Raw genomic sequence first — 16,167 nt, 5'->3', positions numbered from 1 at the left:
CAACTTTCTCCATAAAGTGTTCCTGCTTTGTCAGCTTAAAATGTGTGGCATCAAATGATGAAGACCACAATTTGTAAAGGGGCAAGAGAGATGGGCTGCTCCTGGCAAGCTAGGAACACTGACATTGAAAGAGTGTTCTTTTTTTCATGGCCGGTTGCTAACTCTAAGGTGGTTTGGACAAACAAGTAATTGGTACACAATGAGTAGGTTTCTGTTTCACTATGCTAAGAGAGAGCAAATCCGACATTTCAAAACACTAATATGCAAGATTCTCCACAAAATAGAATGCAGCAACTCTTGAGCTGCACACTGTGAAGGCCTTGGAGTTATCGGGGATGCCAAAGCCATTGCTCCGATTGCCTGAATAGAATGGCCAAAATCACAGATGATCTGAGCCTTTTGAAACGGTGCTCATTTCAAGCTTGAAAAGAGATGTGGGTTGCCCATTTTAAGTGCTGCATATGAAGTAAGAGAAAAATCCAGATTGTACACAGCTTCTGGATGTCACAATTCCTGTCGCAACCAGACAAAGTGACAAGGATCAACGTAGTCGGCAGGGTTCGAACCTGCGCGGGGAGACCCCAATGGATTTCAAGTCCATCGCCTTAACCTCTCGGCCACGACTACTCCTGCCTGTGGGTCACATGCTATTTTTTTCTGGATGTGAGCAACAGAGGACACTGGTGCCAACCATCAATGCAAATGCGAGCAGCAGAGGATGCACTCGGCTAAAATACTGTGATGGCAAAAAGGAGTTCAACGTCGTCTTCACCTACACGAAAAGAGTGTCGTGATCCGGATTTGGACTGGGGATGCTGCGGGCACAACACAAAGTACTAAACAACTTAACAGAGAAAGCAATCCACTCACTCAGGCCTGCACACGACCGCTTAGAAGTGACTGAACATACATAGTCGACAGCAAGCTTCAGCTCGTTTCTCTAAAGTCCCCCACCACTGCTTGCTGAGACAGCAACCAAGCATTACAGAAGGCAAAACAACACCAAATGCTGGGAAATAACACATCGCCACATCTTTTCTTGAAGAGGAAGCCCACCTTCCTCAAAGGCTGGTAAGAGGACAGCAAGTGATTAGGGGAGGTCTGCAACAAAGTGACAGACCTTCGCCCGAACAGGGACTTGAACCCTGGACCCTGAGATTAAAAGTCTGATGCTCTACCGACTGAGCTATCCGGGCTCTTACCAAGGAACAGGCACCTCGGGGATTTAACAGCACTTTCTCCATAAAGTGTTCCTGCTTTGTCAGCTTAAAATTTGTGGCATCAAATGATGAAGACCACAATTTGTAAAGGGGCAAGAGAGATGGGCTGCTCCTGGCATGCTAGGAACACTGACATTGAAAGAGTGTTCTTTTTTTCATGGCCGGTTGCTAACTCTAAGGTGGTTTGGACAAACAAGTAATTGGTACACAATGAGTAGGTTTCTGTTTCACTATGCTAAGAGAGAGCAAATCCGACATTTCAAAACACTAATATGCAAGATTCTCCACAAAATAGAATGCAGCAACTCTTGAGCTGCACACTGTGAAGGCCTTGGAGTTATCGGGGATGCCAAAGCCATTGCTCCGATTGCCTGAATAGAATGGCCAAAATCTGCATATGAAGTAAGAGAAAAATCCAGATTGTACACAGCTTCTGGATGTCACAATTCCTGTCGCAACCAGACAAAGTGACAAGGATCAACGTAGTCGGCAGGGTTCGAACCTGCACGGGGAGACCCCAATGGATTTCAAGTCCATCGCCTTAACCTCTCGGCCACGACTACTCCTGCCTGTGGGTCACATGCTATTTTTTTTCTGGATGTGAGCAACAGAGGACACTGGTGCCAACCATCAATGCAAATGCGAGCAGCAGAGGATGCACTCGGCTAAAATACTGTGATGGCAAAAAGGAGTTCAACGACGTCTTCACCTACACGAAAAGAGTGTCGTGATCCGGATTTGGACTGGGGATGCTGCGGGCACAACACAAAGTACTAAACAACTTAACAGAGAAAGCAATCCACTCACTCAGGCCTGCACACGACCGCTTAGAAGTGACTGAACATACATAGTCGACAGCAAGCTTCAGCTCGTTTCTCTAAAGTCCCCCACCACTGCTTGCTGAGACAGCAACCAAGCATTACAGAAGGCAAAACAACACCAAATGCTGGGAAATAACACATCGCCACATCTTTTCTTGAAGAGGAAGCCCACCTTCCTCAAAGGCTGGTAAGAGGACAGCAAGTGATTAGGGGAGGTCTGCAACAAAGTGACAGACCTTCGCCCGAACAGGGACTTGAACCCTGGACCCTCAGATTAAAAGTCTGATGCTCTACCGACTGAGCTATCCGGGCTCTTACCAAGGAGCAGGCACCTCGGGGATTTAACAGCACTTTCTTCATAAAGTGTTCCTGCTTTGTCAGCTTAAAATTTGTGGCATCAAATGATGAAGACCACAATTTGTAAAGGGGCAAGAGAGATGGGCTGCTCCTGGCATGCTAGGAACACTGACATTGAAAGAGTGTTCTTTTTTTCATGGCCGGTTGCTAACTCTAAGGTGGTTTGGACAAACAAGTAATTGGTACACAATGAGTAGGTTTCTGTTTCACTATGCTAAGAGAGAGCAAATCCGACATTTCAAAACACTAATATGCAAGATTCTCCACAAAATAGAATGCAGCAACTCTTGAGCTGCACACTGTGAAGGCCTTGGAGTTATCGGGATGCCAAAGCCATTGCTCCGATTGCCTGAATAGAATGGCCAAAATCACAGATGATCTGAGCCTTTTGAAACGGTGCTCATTTCAAGCTTGAAAAGAGATGTGGGTTGCCCATTTTAAGTGCTGCATATGAAGTAAGAGAAAAATCCAGATTGTACACAGCTTCTGGATGTCACAATTCCTGTCGGAACCAGACAAAGTGACAAGGATCAACGTAGTCGGCAGGGTTCGAACCTGCGCGGGGAGACCCCAATGGATTTCAAGTCCATCGCCTTAACCTCTCGGCCACGACTACTCCTGCCTGTGGGTCACATGCTATTTTTTTTCTGGATGTGAGCAACAGAGGACACTGGGGCCAACCATCAATGCAAATGCGAGCAGCAGAGGATGCACTCGGCTAAAATACTGTGATGGCAAAAAGGAGTTCAACGACGTCTTCACCTACACGAAAAGAGTGTCGTGATCCGGATTTGGACTGGGGATGCTGCGGGCACAACACAAAGTACTAAACAACTTTCTCCATAAAGTGTTCCTGCTTTGTCAGCTTAAAATTTGTGGCATCAAATGATGAAGACCACAATTTGTAAAGGGGCAAGAGAGATGGGCTGCTCCTGGCAAACTAGGAACACTGACATTGAAAGAGTGTTCTTTTTTTCATGGCCGGTTGCTAACTCTAAGGTGGTTTGGACAAACAAGTAATTGGTACACAATGAGTAGGTTTCTGTTTCACTATGCTAAGAGAGAGCAAATCTGACATTTCAAAACACTAATATGCAAGATTCTCCACAAAATAGAATGCAGCAACTCTTGAGCTGCACACTGTGAAGGCCTTGGAGTTATCGGGGATGCCAAAGCCATTGCTCCGATTGCCTGAATAGAATGGCCAAAATCACAGATGATCTGAGCCTTTTGAAACGGTGCTCATTTCAAGCTTGAAAAGAGATGTGGGTTGCCCATTTTAAGTGCTGCATATGAAGTAAGAGAAAAATCCAGATTGTACACAGCTTCTGGATGTCACAATTCCTGTCGCAACCAGACAAAGTGACAAGGATCAACGTAGTCGGCAGGGTTCGAACCTGCGCGGGGAGACCCCAATGGATTTCAAGTCCATCGCCTTAACCTCTCGGCCACGACTACTCCTGCCTGTGGGTCACATGCTATTTTTTTTCTGGATGTGAGCAACAGAGGACACTGGGGCCAACCATCAATGCAAATGCGAGCAGCAGAGGATGCACTCGGCTAAAATACTGTGATGGCAAAAAGGAGTTCAACGACGTCTTCACCTACACGAAAAGAGTGTCGTGATCCGGATTTGGACTGGGGATGCTGCGGGCACAACACAAAGTACTAAACAACTTTCTCCATTAAGTGTTCCTGCTTTGTCAGCTTAAAATTTGTGGCATCAAATGATGAAGACCACAATTTGTAAAGGGGCAAGAGAGATGGGCTGCTCCTGGCAAGCTAGGAACACTGACATTGAAAGAGTGTTCTTTTTTTCATGGCCGGTTGCTAACTCTAAGGTGGTTTGGACAAACAAGTAATTGGTACACAATGAGTAGGTTTCTGTTTCACTATGCTAAGAGAGAGCAAATCCGACATTTCAAAACACTAATATGCAAGATTCTCCACAAAATAGAATGCAGCAACTCTTGAGCTGCACACTGTGAAGGCCTTGGAGTTATCGGGGATGCCAAAGCCATTGCTCCGATTGCCTGAATAGAATGGCCAAAATCACAGATGATCTGAGCCTTTTGAAACGGTGCTCATTTCAAGCTTGAAAAGAGATGTGGGTTGCCCATTTTAAGTGCTGCATATGAAGTAAGAGAAAAATCCAGATTGTACACAGCTTCTGGATGTCACAATTCCTGTCGCAACCAGACAAAGTGACAAGGATCAACGTAGTCGGCAGGGTTCGAACCTGCGCGGGGAGACCCCAATGGATTTCAAGTCCATCGCCTTAACCTCTCGGCCACGACTACTCCTGCCTGTGGGTCACATGCTATTTTTTTTCTGGATGTGAGCAACAGAGGACACTGGTGCCAACCATCAATGCAAATGCGAGCAGCAGAGGATGCACTCGGCTAAAATACTGTGATGGCAAAAAGGAGTTCAACGACGTCTTCACCTACACGAAAAGAGTGTCGTGATCCGGATTTGGACTGGGGATGCTGCAGGCACAACACAAAGTACTAAACAACTTAACAGAGAAAGCAATCCACTCACTCAGGCCTGCACACGACCGCTTAGAAGTGACTGAACATACATAGTCGACAGCAAGCTTCAGCTCGTTTCTCTAAAGTCCCCCACCACTGCTTGCTGAGACAGCAACCAAGCATTACAGAAGGCAAAACAACACCAAATGCTGGGAAATAACACATCGCCACATCTTTTCTTGAAGAGGAAGCCCACCTTCCTCAAAGGCTGGTAAGAGGACAGCAAGTGATTAGGGGAGGTCTGCAACAAAGTGACAGACCTTCGCCCAAACAGGGACTTGAACCCTGGACCCTCAGATTAAAAGTCTGATGCTCTACCGACTGAGCTATCCGGGCTCTTACCAAGGAACAGGCACCTCGGGGATTTAACAGCACTTTCTCCATAAAGTGTTCCTGCTTTGTCAGCTTAAAATGTGTGGCATCAAATGATGAAGACCACAATTTGTAAAGGGGCAAGAGAGATGGGCTGCTCCTGGCAAGCTAGGAACACTGACATTGAAAGAGTGTTCTTTTTTTCATGGCCGGTTGCTAACTCTAAGGTGGTTTGGACAAACAAGTAATTGGTACACAATGAGAAGGTTTCTGTTTCACTATGCTAAGAGAGAGCAAATCCGACATTTCAAAACACTAATATGCAAGATTCACCACAAAATATAAGGCAGCAACTCTTGAGCTGCACACTGTGAAGGCCTTGGAGTTATCGGGGATGCCAAAGCCATTGCTCCGATTGCCTGAATAGAATGGCCAAAATCACAGATGATCTGAGCCTTTTGAAACGGTGCTCATTTCAAGCTTGAAAAGAGATGTGGGTTGCCCATTTTAAGTGCTGCATATGAAGTAAGAGAAAAATCCAGATTGTACACAGCTTCTGGATGTCACAATTCCTGTCGCAACCAGACAAAGTGACAAGGATCAACGTAGTCAGCAGGGTTCGAACCTGCGCGGGGAGACCCCAATGGATTTCAAGTCCATCGCCTTAACCTCTCGGCCACGACTACTCCTGCCTGTGGGTCACATGCTATTTTTTTTCTGGATGTGAGCAACAGAGGACACTGGGGCCAACCATCAATGCAAATGCGAGCAGCAGAGGATGCACTCGGCTAAAATACTGTGATGGCAAAAAGGAGTTCAACGACGTCTTCACCTACACGAAAAGAGTGTCGTGATCCGGATTTGGACTGGGGATGCTGCGGGCACAACACAAAGTACTAAACAACTTAACAGAGAAAGTAATCCACTCACTCAGGCCTGCACACGACCGCTTAGAAGTGACTGAACATACATAGTCGACAGCAAGCTTCAGCTCGTTTCTCTAAAGTCCCCCACCACTGCTTGCTGAGACAGCAACCAAGCATTACAGAAGGCAAAACAACACCAAATGCTGGGAAATAACACATCGCCACATCTTTTCCTGAAGAGGAAGCCCACCTTCCTCAAAGGCTGGTAAGAGGACAGCAAGTGATTAGGGGAGGTCTGCAACAATGTGACAGACCTTCGCCCGAACAGGGACTTGAACCCTGGACCCTCAGATTAAAAGTCTGATGCTCTACCGACTGAGCTATCCGGGCTCTTACCAAGGAACAGGCACCTCGGGGATTTAACAGCACTTTCTCCATAAAGTGTTCCTGCTTTGTCAGCTTAAAATGTGTGGCATCAAATGATGAAGACCACAATTTGTAAAGGGGCAAGAGAGATGGGCTGCTCCTGGCAAGCTAGGAACACTGACATTGAAAGAGTGTTCTTTTTTTCATGGCCGGTTGCTAACTCTAAGGTGGTTTGGACAAACAAGTAATTGGTACACAATGAGTAGGTTTCTGTTTCACTATGCTAAGAGAGAGCAAATCCGACATTTCAAAACACTAAAATGCAAGATTCTCCACAAAATAGAATGCAGCAACTCTTGAGCTGCACACTGTGAAGGCCTTGGAGTTATCGGGGATGCCAAAGCCATTGCTCCGATTGCCTGAATAGAATGGCCAAAATCACAGATGATCTGAGCCTTTTGAAACGGTGCTCATTTCAAGCTTGAAAAGAGATGTGGGTTGCCCATTTTAACCCCTTAAGTGTCACCCCCCTTTTTTTGAATATACATGAAAATGCACATTTCGAACTTAAATGGTTGTAATTCAAGAATGCTTTAGAATATAGACGTAAGATTGGTCTTGTTTTAAAGAAGACATTTGGCAGATTTTTGTAGAAGTGAAATAAATTAAGAAAGTGAAACAGAAAAAAAGTTATAGAAGTTTGAGTTTATGAAAATGTACAATGTAAAAAATTTAATTATTCATATTTTATATAAAATATATATTTTCAAAACCTGGGCGACTCTAAAACTGCAAATAAATCAAAGCCAAAAATCTGAACAAGTTGTGTTTCAAATTTTAGGTTGATATCTCAAAAAATGAGCTTTCAGTAAGATTTTGTTTGGGCGCAGTACCAAACTTTTTCACTAGATGACAACCAGACTCCATTACTGCCCATATAAGGGCGCCTCCATTTCCATATGTGTTTTGAGTGATATGAACCATTATTTCCACAATTTTCATACAATTTATGAAGTAGACATCCTATTCAGAAGTAATATGAGAAGTTTGGCAGATTTTGATATGATTTCAACCTCTAAGAAACATAAAAAGAACACGCATGTGCGTTTTAGCTTCCTGCCACATCATATAATTTTTTTCTTTATATAAAAAAAAAAAATTCAGACCTTTTTTTTTTAAATAATTGAATGGATGCTATCTTTTGAACTCTTGGCATGAAAACAAACTGAGGTTTCTACCCTTCTTTCATGATTTTTCATGTTCATCACTATTTCAAAATAAAGGTCTAAGAGTATGAAAATATTATTGTTGCAAATTGATAAATTACGGCTCCTCTGTAATTTATTTTGAAAATCAATCACCAAATATGGAAACTAGAGATTGTAAGCTTTCAAATGATATATAGTTTGTCAAGATTAGTTTAGGTTTAGTATAGGATATTACTGTTTTAAAAATGTAAAGGATTTGGGCCCACCGGTGGGCCCGTGACACTTAAGTGCTGCATATGAAGTAAGAGAAAAATCCAGATTGTACACAGCTTCTGGACGTCACAATTCCTGTCGCAACCAGACAAAGTGACAAGGATCAACGTAGTCGGCAGCGTTGGAACCTGCTCGGGGAGACCCCAATGGATTTCAAGTCCATCGCCTTAACCTCTCGGCCACGACTACTCCTGCCTGTGGGTCACATGCTATTTTTTTTCTGGATGTGAGCAACAGAGGACACTGGGGCCAACCATCAATGCAAATGCGAGCAGCAGAGGATGCACTCGGCTAAAATACTGTGATGGCAAAAAGGAGTTCAACGACGTCTTCACCTACACGAAAAGAGTGTCGTGATCCGGATTTGGACTGGGGATGCTGCGGGCACAACACAAAGTACTAAACAACTTAACAGAGAAAGCAATCCACTCACTCAGGCCTGCACACGACCCCTTAGAAGTGACTGAACATACATAGTCGACAGCAAGCTTCAGCTCGTTTCTCTAAAGTCCCCCACCACTGCTTGCTGAGACAGCAACCAAGCATTACAGAAGGCAAAACAACACCAAATGCTGGGAAATAACACATCGCCACATCTTTTCTTGAAGAGGAAGCCCACCTTCCTCAAAGGCTGGTAAGAGGACAGCAAGTGATTAGGGGAGGTCTGCAACAAAGTGACAGACCTTCGCCCGAACAGGGACTTGAACCCTGGACCCTCAGATTAAAAGACTGATGCTCTACCGACTCAGCCAAAGCTGGGGAACAATAGTCTATTTGAGGAAGGGGAGAAGGAAAAAGAAGGGGAAGAAGGAAAAAGAGGGAAAAGAGAAGGAAAAATGAGAAAAATTTAAGAAAAAATTAGAGGAAAGGGAAAAAGTAAACCCACCTTTCACACTTCTTTGTAATTTTTGGTAGATTGGTATTCATATAATAAAATATTCTCTTTTTGATGTATTTTACGGGGCAAATCACTGACGTGAATGACGCCGGTTCGAGTCCCACCTGGGACAAGGTTTAAATCATCCAATAGTCTACAAAGAATGCTGATTGTGAAGGAAAATAAATAATTTGTCACCAAGGTTAATTTCTTTGTGATTTGATACTGATATTTCAATGGAAACTGCATAAAATGTAAGCATTCTTTTCTTAATGTATGAACATCTATATTTATACATTGCATATGCTTTCATGCCTTAACACTTATTTTATTAAAAAAGTGTTTGTATCATACATGCTTTTATTTATTATTTACCCATATGAATATGGAGTTCCTTGAAATGTGCTATACATATGAGATATATAGGCCTATAATAATAATAATAATTAAAAACAATGTTTTGACTCAGGCTCACTGAATGATTACTGAACAACGAGAAACTCTTTTATGAACAATAAAATGTTTTTATTTTTTAACAATAAAATATAACATTAAACTATGCACATATTAATAAAGAGTATATATATATAAAATGACAAAAAGAACCACCCACCTAATAATGATAATAATAACAATAATAGATACATAATAACAGTAGTAAACACAAAAGTAGAAACACTACGAGTATTTAAAAAATATATATAAAAACATATCAAATAATTAAAATAAAAGTCCCTGAGTGGGGTCGAACCCCCAACCTAATAATAAATAACAAATATAATAGTAATAAACACACAAAGATAGAAACTTTATAAAACTATATACATAGTGGTGAGTATATATATATATATATATATATAAATAACTATTAACTATTTCTTTTTTTTTACTTTTTCAAGCCACTGTTCTTTTGTAAGAGTCTCTGTGACAGGGCAGTAGATAGTCCCTCTAAACTGGCTGTGCCCGGTCGCTGCAGTCCTAAACTGCCCACACTTCCTGCAGGTATTTGCCTCAACCTTTCTGTGGTATGGACGAGGGACGGTGGGTTGAGATTGACTGACCGTGGCAGGAGGTGGAAGGACAAAACTGGGAGTGGCTGGGGCTATAGGAAGAGGGCTTTGGGGGACAACAAACAGTGTGAAGGTAGGGGTAGTGTGGGAGGCAAGAGGGACAGTCGGGCTGGGGCTGGGAAGGACAGGTTCTGGTTGAAGGTTGCCAACAGGCCGAGGAATTATTGGCCTCAGGGTTGTCAGCTTGGGTACGACTGCCTCAGTTGTATAGCTAGTGATGCGCCTTTTTAATCTAGCTTGCCCAGCTGTGGTTTGTGGCAGTTTGTAAATATGTTGCTCTCCCTGGACCTGGGGAGGAGCAACAGCACGGACACAGGCAGGTGGGAGAGCCTCAGCAGCAACACCAAGAGGGTCAGGCAGATCGATCCCCTGAAGCAGAAGATTCTGATCTTGCTTCTTAACCCTGCCGTTGTGCCACTGAACCAGAGTGGTCTGATTCACCTCCACCAGCTGGAGAGTAGTGTCCTGCATGATGGCACCATTAGACAGGATCAGCTGCCGGATCTTTCGGTAATCTTGTAAAACGAGAGACCAGCGACTCAGCGTCACCTTCTCTTTCTTCCTCGGACTTCGATGGATGCAACAGAGCCTGATGAAAATGGCCTCCACGAGACGACAGCAGTCTGGCCATTGGGCAGGTGAAGCTGTAGATGCCAAAACACTCCGTTTCAGGCTGTCCACTCCAGGGGTGAAAACAGCCTTCTTTTTTGGAGACCTGAACCTCCCTGTTGTCAGCCTGTCCTGGTGTCTGGCAGCAAACTTCACTCGCTGCTTATCATATTGAAGCAGGCTCTGCCACAAGCACACAATGTCATCAACCTGTAGAAGGACAGAAGTATAGAGGCATAGATGAGTTAAAAGGAAACTGGTAATTTCGCACAGATAGTTCAGTAACACTGTTTTTACAGTCACATTGTGTTCTGTGTTCAAAATGCATTCAAAATGTTTGCATACCTGCTGCCTGCTCAGTGTTAACCCTGTGCTTGTCCTCAGCTCTACCAAATACTCAGCCAGTCTGTCCACCCGGTCCATTCCTGGAATGTTTTGGTCATCCACAGCCTAAAACAGTATCATTTTAAATGGTAAAGAAATAAAGAGATTAGTGAAATTACATCTTAATGGTAATATTAATCAGTTTGTTGAATAACAAATTAATTTGCTCGTGGCAAGTTCCTATTGTGAAATTTACATACCAAAAGCTCTTCAGGCACCTGAGTGGGGGAACCTGGTGCATACTGGACTATGGATGTAGTTGGCTGAGAGGAGAAGACGGCAGCAGCTGGCTGGGAGAAGGCATACTGGGATGAGGCAGCAGCCGACAGGGATGAGGGAGCAGCAGACTGGGAGAAGGCATACTGGGATGAGGCAGCAGCCGACAGGGATGAGGGAGCAGCAGACTGGGAGAAGGCATACTGGGATGAGGCAGCAGCCGACAGGGATGAGGGAGCAGCAGACTGGGAGAAGGCATACTGGGATGAGGCAGCAGCCGACAGGGATGAGGGAGCAGCAGACTGGGAGAAGGCATACTGGGATGAGGCAGCAGCCGACAGGGATGAGGGAGCAGCAGACTGGGAGAAGGCAGACTGGGATGAGGCAGCAGCCGACAGTGATGAGGCAGCAGCAGACTGGGATGAAGGAGCAGCAGACTGGGAGAAGGCAGACTGGGATGAGGCAGCATCAAACAGGGATGAGGGAGCAGCAGACTGGGAGAAGGCAGACTGGGATGAGGCAGCAGCCGACAGTGATGAGGAAGCAGCAGACTGGGATGAAGGAGCAGCAGACTGGGAGAAGGCAGACTGGGATGAGGCAGCAGCAAACAGGGATGAGGGAGCAGCAGACTGGGAGAAGGCAGACTGGGATGAGGCAGCAGCAAACAGGGATGAAGGAGCAGCAGACTGGGAGAAGGCAGACTGGGATGAGGCAGCAGCAGACTGGGATGAAGGAGCAGCAGACAGGGATGAGGCAGCAGCAGTCTGAGATGAAGGAGCAGCAGACTGGGATGAGGCAGCAGCAGACTGGGATGAGGGATGAACAGGCTGAATTGTAGGTGGGTTATAGTTAGCTTCATCTTCGAGGAAACTCAGTGTAGGGTCCTCATTGATGTCCTCCTCAAACCCTTCATCCTGCTCATCTACATTTACTTCCTCCAGCAGCTGGTCTGTCTGCTCATTGTCAGCATCCATTGACTGAAGTGGCTGCCCTGTCTGACTAAGTAAATAGTCCACTCCAATTAGCTCCCCTAAAAAACAAAATGCAGTGTGTTAAACATATAGCCCTATCATTAGCAAAGAACCATGTGCTGTAAAATGTACTGTGAGAGTCTTACCGGTGTACTGTGCAGGAGGTTGGAAGGTGGGCACAAGCTTCTCTCCAAAAACATTTAGACTGTTGGTGTTGATGCTTTGCACCACCTGCCCTGCGTAGGTGAGAAGAGGGGAGGATTTTGTGGAAATTGATGCTACTGCCCGGTCTTGGTTCCACCTGTTCAGGCCTTCCAGGAGATACAACTGAAAATTCAGTGTGTTAGCACTGGTTCCTGTAAAGAAGTGAACAATGAAAATTATGAAACTGGGATAATGAGTTCCTTCAGAAAATATAAAGTGATATTACATGTTCTATTGTGTTGAAAATGTACTTTACTGCAAACACAATCTGCCACAAACCTGGAATGAACCTGTTTAAGTGGCAGTGGAAAGACTCAAGGGAGGTCGAGCCCCTAGCACATCTGTACTTTGTGAGAACTAATTCTCCCTTGGTGGTGGTGGTGCCCGTCACAGTGTAGAGAAACACACCTGGTGGATCCTGGATGCACTTAACATGCCTCATCTGAACACGCCAGATGTGCTCTATCCTCACTGTGTCCAGCAAAGGAACCCCCATCATATCTCTCCCCTTATCCCCCTTCAGTTCCTGCAGAAGCCTGTCAAGGTAGCGGGTTGTGGACTCCACCCCACGAGTCCTCCGACGGCAATAGAGCGCCAGCTCTTTTTTGGTGATGCGTCGGTCCACAAGGGTATCTGTGATGACAGGCACACCTTCCTCCTGCAGTTGCTCTCTCTTTGCCCGCCGCAACAAAGCCACATCATCTGGGTCCCATTCAAAAATGCACGCAGAGAGACGTGACATGAAGACTGGGTAGAGAGGATGAGCATCAGTGGTGCACCCCACTGCCAGTCGACGCATGAAGTGCCAGATGTCCAGCCTGATATTGAGGTCAGGCCATCCTCCAAATCTGGCCTGTAGCTTGCTCTGCCCCTTCTCTATGCAGCAGCCACAGTCCACGTACAGCAGCAGTGGTGGAGCCACGGCCGCCTGGCTGTACCTGTTTATCAGTCCGGAGACCATGGTGTCCAGTGCTGGACCTTCCTGAGCAGTCAAGACACTAATAAGAATTTGTCCTGTCTCATTGCCAACAGAAGTCACCCACTGTGCTGTTCCCCTGGCTGTGCCTGCCAACTTCTTTGTGATCTAAAATCAACCAAATTAAAAATATTAATAAAGCATAACACAAATCATTTTCAAACTTCACAACAGTTAAAACATGTAATACAGTAATAAAACACACAGTAATAATGTCAAACAATTACCTGTTTTGTTGAGTCCATTTTCAAAATGGTCCCAAACGTGGAGGTTATGCTTGCCTTGATGTGGTCTATGCGACTGATAATGTCCCTCCCATAAACTGACAGCAGCCACTTGCTAGTAGGGACATCAATGGGCTCTGGAGGCTTTTGGCACATGACAGGTAAGAGGCTGGGGCGGTTGATAAATCCAGCACACTCCTCCATATAGTGCGCCAAGCGGTCAAGCCACTCCTCCCCATGGTTCTCCCTCAGCTGTTTGACAAGTCTTGTGGGACTGTTGCCCAGCGTCCGTTCCCTCAGCATGCGTATGACACGAATGTCACAAGCATACCTTTGTGTAAAAGAGAAGATTTGCTTATGTAATTTATTTTATGCAAAATAAAAAAGACTTATATTTTGCATTTACTTTATATTATACATTTCTGCTTCAGAAAATAAATGATTAATTTTGAAATATGAATGTCTTTATTATAAACACATTACAAAATTCTGTACAAGGCGTGTAGATTGTAACTCACTTCTGTGTCAAAATCAGACGGAACAGTCTTCTATGGGGCACGTCGAGCTGGTCCAGGACAGTCTGACTGGTAGACAGGTAATTCAGGCAACACACAGTACACCTGAGAGTCTCTGTTACCATAAGGTAGTACCTGTCGATGTCCAGGACCTTCCGTGCTCTCTTGTGGAGGCCATAGCCAGTCAGTTGCTTCCCACATGCAGGACAGAACAGTCTGAACTTCCACAAGTGGTAGGGCATCCATACCAGAAGCCTGTGATTAAAAAAGCGATCTGGAGATGGAGCCTGGTGGTAGATGAGGGAAGGGACGGGTGGCTCATACCAGAGCTTCAAGTCTGTCCGAAGTCTGCCAGAGTGAAAGATCGCAGAAGCAATCCACCTCTGATCCTGTGAGGGGATTGTCTGCCTCATTTTAGTGGGCAGCCAAAATTGATCTGGCTCGGATGCAGGAGCAGGTCCGGGCATAGACGGGGCAACATGCTCCTCCTAATTCAAAAGCAATGAAAGATTAGAGATGTAATATTAAAACATTGTTTCTCTCAAGTAATTCTACAAGGGGGCATTAGGGGACATTTCATGTCCATTTATGATAATTAGCCTATATTTTTTTCTAACAAAATTATCTTTAAGGTATATTTATTATAAAAAAAATAAGTTCCTGTCCTTAGTGACTGTGCTGTGAATATCACATGGATATCTGCAAAAAAACTGGTTCTCAAATTTTTTTTTTTTAAATCACTGTATACACGGCTGAATGGAAAAAATTAAAACTCGGATACATGTTTTACTTGAAGTTTAACATTCAATTTGTATGTAACGGTTGACAAATTCACCAGGGAAAAATTCCTTGTAATATCAAGATGGTGTTTAATGATTATGCTTGGTAACTTGCAGATATGTTAAGACAAATATATAAACTGAAACCAACAGCAATTTTTGTAATGTACCCCCCAATTTTTAGAATAAGCCACATGTACATGTACTTCACACACAGGAAATAAGAGATGCCACAAAAAATGATGGGCACTCACCAAGGATGTAAGAGTCGGACTAGCTGCAGAAGGAGGTCTAGCTTCAGGGGACGGACTGGTTGAAGGAGATCTGGCTTCAGGAGACGGACTGGTTGAAGGAGGTCTGGCTGCAGAAGGAGGTCTGGCTGCATAAGGAGGTCTGGCTGCAGGAGACGGACTGGTTGAAGGAGGTCTGGCTGCAGGAGACGGACTGGTTGAAGGAGGTCTGACTGCAGAAGGAGGTCTGGCTGCAGGAGACGGACTGGTTGAAGGAGGTCTGACTGCAGAAGGAGGTCTGGCTGCAAAAGGAGGTCTGGCTGCAAAAGGAGGTCTGGCTGCAGGAGACGGACTGGTTGAAGGAGGTCTGGCTGCAAAAGGAGGTCTGGCTGCAAAAGGAGGTCTGGCAACAGGAGAAGCACTGGCTGCCGGTTGAATCGTTGAAGGAGGCGGACTTGGACTACCAGGCTGTAAAGATACATATTGTACATTATCAACAAACATAATAATGATGGTGATGAAACATATTAAGGTCTTTTTAAATTACCTGAATCCGCCTTTGAACATTTAGGTTGGGTTTGGCTGCTGAACTAATGGATCCTCCAAATCGTGGCTTTGTAAACTAAAAGAGGGAGATTATTGAACAGATTGACATTCAAGTAATATCATACATGCATTGGAAATTTGAAGATATGAATTCCCTATTGAAGAATACACAAATAATCTTCCAGCCTACCAGTAAAAGGCATTGGGAAAATCCGGAGATCATTGCTTGTGGAGGAGGTAATCTACTCACATATTAAAATAATGTGTTACCATTGATAAGTTAAGTGTAGGCCGTGTAAAGGTCGGGGCTGAGGTAGAGGTAGAGGTTGGGACAGCGGTAGGAGTGGATGCAGGCGGAGCACTTGTGGCCTGGTAAAAGAACAATTAAGAATGAGGAAAACAGGTTTTATTCATTTATCATTCATGGTACATTTTACAGATCTAATTAAGCAAAGGCATGCCAAAATCTAACATTCACAGACATTTATACATTTAATCAGGACAATCCATCTCTGTACACCAGCAAGAGTCTGAGAGCAGCAAGGAGAAGCTGTGTATAAAACCTGAATAAAACCTGTGCTTCGTAATCTGTGGATAAGTCTATTTTGA

The 16,167-nt window shown here is 44.5% G+C and overlaps 2 protein-coding genes and 10 non-coding genes across 12 annotated transcripts; all 12 read right to left on the bottom strand.

Annotated features, from left to right (window-relative positions):
* Positions 1-545: 545 nt before the first annotated feature.
* Positions 546-627, bottom strand: trnas-uga (transfer RNA serine (anticodon UGA)). The gene has a single exon. It is a non-coding gene; the product is annotated as a tRNA-Ser (tRNA).
* Positions 628-1,701: 1,074 nt separating this feature from the next.
* Positions 1,702-1,783, bottom strand: trnas-uga (transfer RNA serine (anticodon UGA)). The gene has a single exon. It is a non-coding gene; the product is annotated as a tRNA-Ser (tRNA).
* A 497-nt stretch (positions 1,784-2,280) lies between these two features.
* Positions 2,281-2,353, bottom strand: trnak-uuu (transfer RNA lysine (anticodon UUU)). The gene has a single exon. It is a non-coding gene; the product is annotated as a tRNA-Lys (tRNA).
* Positions 2,354-2,932: 579 nt separating this feature from the next.
* trnas-uga (transfer RNA serine (anticodon UGA)) lies at positions 2,933-3,014 on the bottom strand. Its single transcript has one exon. It is a non-coding gene; the product is annotated as a tRNA-Ser (tRNA).
* Positions 3,015-3,774: 760 nt separating this feature from the next.
* trnas-uga (transfer RNA serine (anticodon UGA)) lies at positions 3,775-3,856 on the bottom strand. The gene has a single exon. It is a non-coding gene; the product is annotated as a tRNA-Ser (tRNA).
* A 760-nt stretch (positions 3,857-4,616) lies between these two features.
* On the bottom strand, positions 4,617-4,698 carry trnas-uga (transfer RNA serine (anticodon UGA)). The gene has a single exon. It is a non-coding gene; the product is annotated as a tRNA-Ser (tRNA).
* A 497-nt stretch (positions 4,699-5,195) lies between these two features.
* Positions 5,196-5,268, bottom strand: trnak-uuu (transfer RNA lysine (anticodon UUU)). The gene has a single exon. It is a non-coding gene; the product is annotated as a tRNA-Lys (tRNA).
* A 580-nt stretch (positions 5,269-5,848) lies between these two features.
* Positions 5,849-5,930, bottom strand: trnas-uga (transfer RNA serine (anticodon UGA)). Its single transcript has one exon. It is a non-coding gene; the product is annotated as a tRNA-Ser (tRNA).
* A 497-nt stretch (positions 5,931-6,427) lies between these two features.
* trnak-uuu (transfer RNA lysine (anticodon UUU)) lies at positions 6,428-6,500 on the bottom strand. The gene has a single exon. It is a non-coding gene; the product is annotated as a tRNA-Lys (tRNA).
* A 1,564-nt stretch (positions 6,501-8,064) lies between these two features.
* Positions 8,065-8,146, bottom strand: trnas-uga (transfer RNA serine (anticodon UGA)). Its single transcript has one exon. It is a non-coding gene; the product is annotated as a tRNA-Ser (tRNA).
* A 1,560-nt stretch (positions 8,147-9,706) lies between these two features.
* On the bottom strand, positions 9,707-10,964 carry LOC130090022 (uncharacterized). Its single transcript, XM_056257687.1, has 2 exons — positions 10,859-10,964; positions 9,707-10,723 (listed from the first exon to the last, which is right to left on the bottom strand). The coding sequence occupies exons 1-2, from the start codon at positions 10,934-10,936 to the stop codon at positions 9,707-9,709; spliced, it is 1,095 nt and encodes a 364-aa protein (XP_056113662.1). The 5' UTR covers positions 10,937-10,964.
* A 91-nt stretch (positions 10,965-11,055) lies between these two features.
* LOC130090021 (uncharacterized) lies at positions 11,056-15,516 on the bottom strand. Its single transcript, XM_056257686.1, has 6 exons — positions 15,037-15,516; positions 14,007-14,491; positions 13,492-13,819; positions 12,568-13,372; positions 12,231-12,440; positions 11,056-12,143 (listed from the first exon to the last, which is right to left on the bottom strand). The coding sequence occupies exons 1-6, from the start codon at positions 15,514-15,516 to the stop codon at positions 11,056-11,058; spliced, it is 3,396 nt and encodes a 1,131-aa protein (XP_056113661.1).
* Between the last annotated feature and the right edge of the window lie 651 nt (positions 15,517-16,167).

This window comes from Rhinichthys klamathensis, unplaced genomic scaffold (genome assembly GCF_029890125.1).
Source record: "Rhinichthys klamathensis goyatoka isolate OS25496 unplaced genomic scaffold, OSU_Roscu_1.1 h1tg000141l_1, whole genome shotgun sequence".
NCBI lineage: Eukaryota > Metazoa > Chordata > Actinopteri > Cypriniformes > Leuciscidae > Rhinichthys > Rhinichthys klamathensis.
The sequence above is the reverse complement of the archived record's forward strand: the minus strand, read 5'-3'. Positions and strand labels throughout refer to the sequence as shown.

Bases quoted from the DNA above. Each gene is read 5' to 3' on its own strand.
- LOC130090022 (XM_056257687.1), bottom strand. From the start codon at position 10,936: ATGGACCGGGTGGACAGACTGGCTGAGTATTTGGTAGAGCTGAGGACA. The intron at 10,724-10,858 runs GTATGCAAACAT...GTCCTTCTACAG, and splicing joins TAACACTGAGCAGGCAGCAG to GTTGATGACATTGTGTGCTT.
- LOC130090021 (XM_056257686.1), bottom strand. From the start codon at position 15,516: ATGTTTGTTGATAATGTACAATATGTATCTTTACAGCCTGGTAGTCCA. The intron at 14,492-15,036 runs GTGAGTGCCCAT...CTTTTGAATTAG, and splicing joins GTCCGACTCTTACATCCTTG to GAGGAGCATGTTGCCCCGTC. The intron at 13,373-13,491 runs GTAATTGTTTGA...GGTTGATTTTAG, and splicing joins AAATGGACTCAACAAAACAG to ATCACAAAGAAGTTGGCAGG.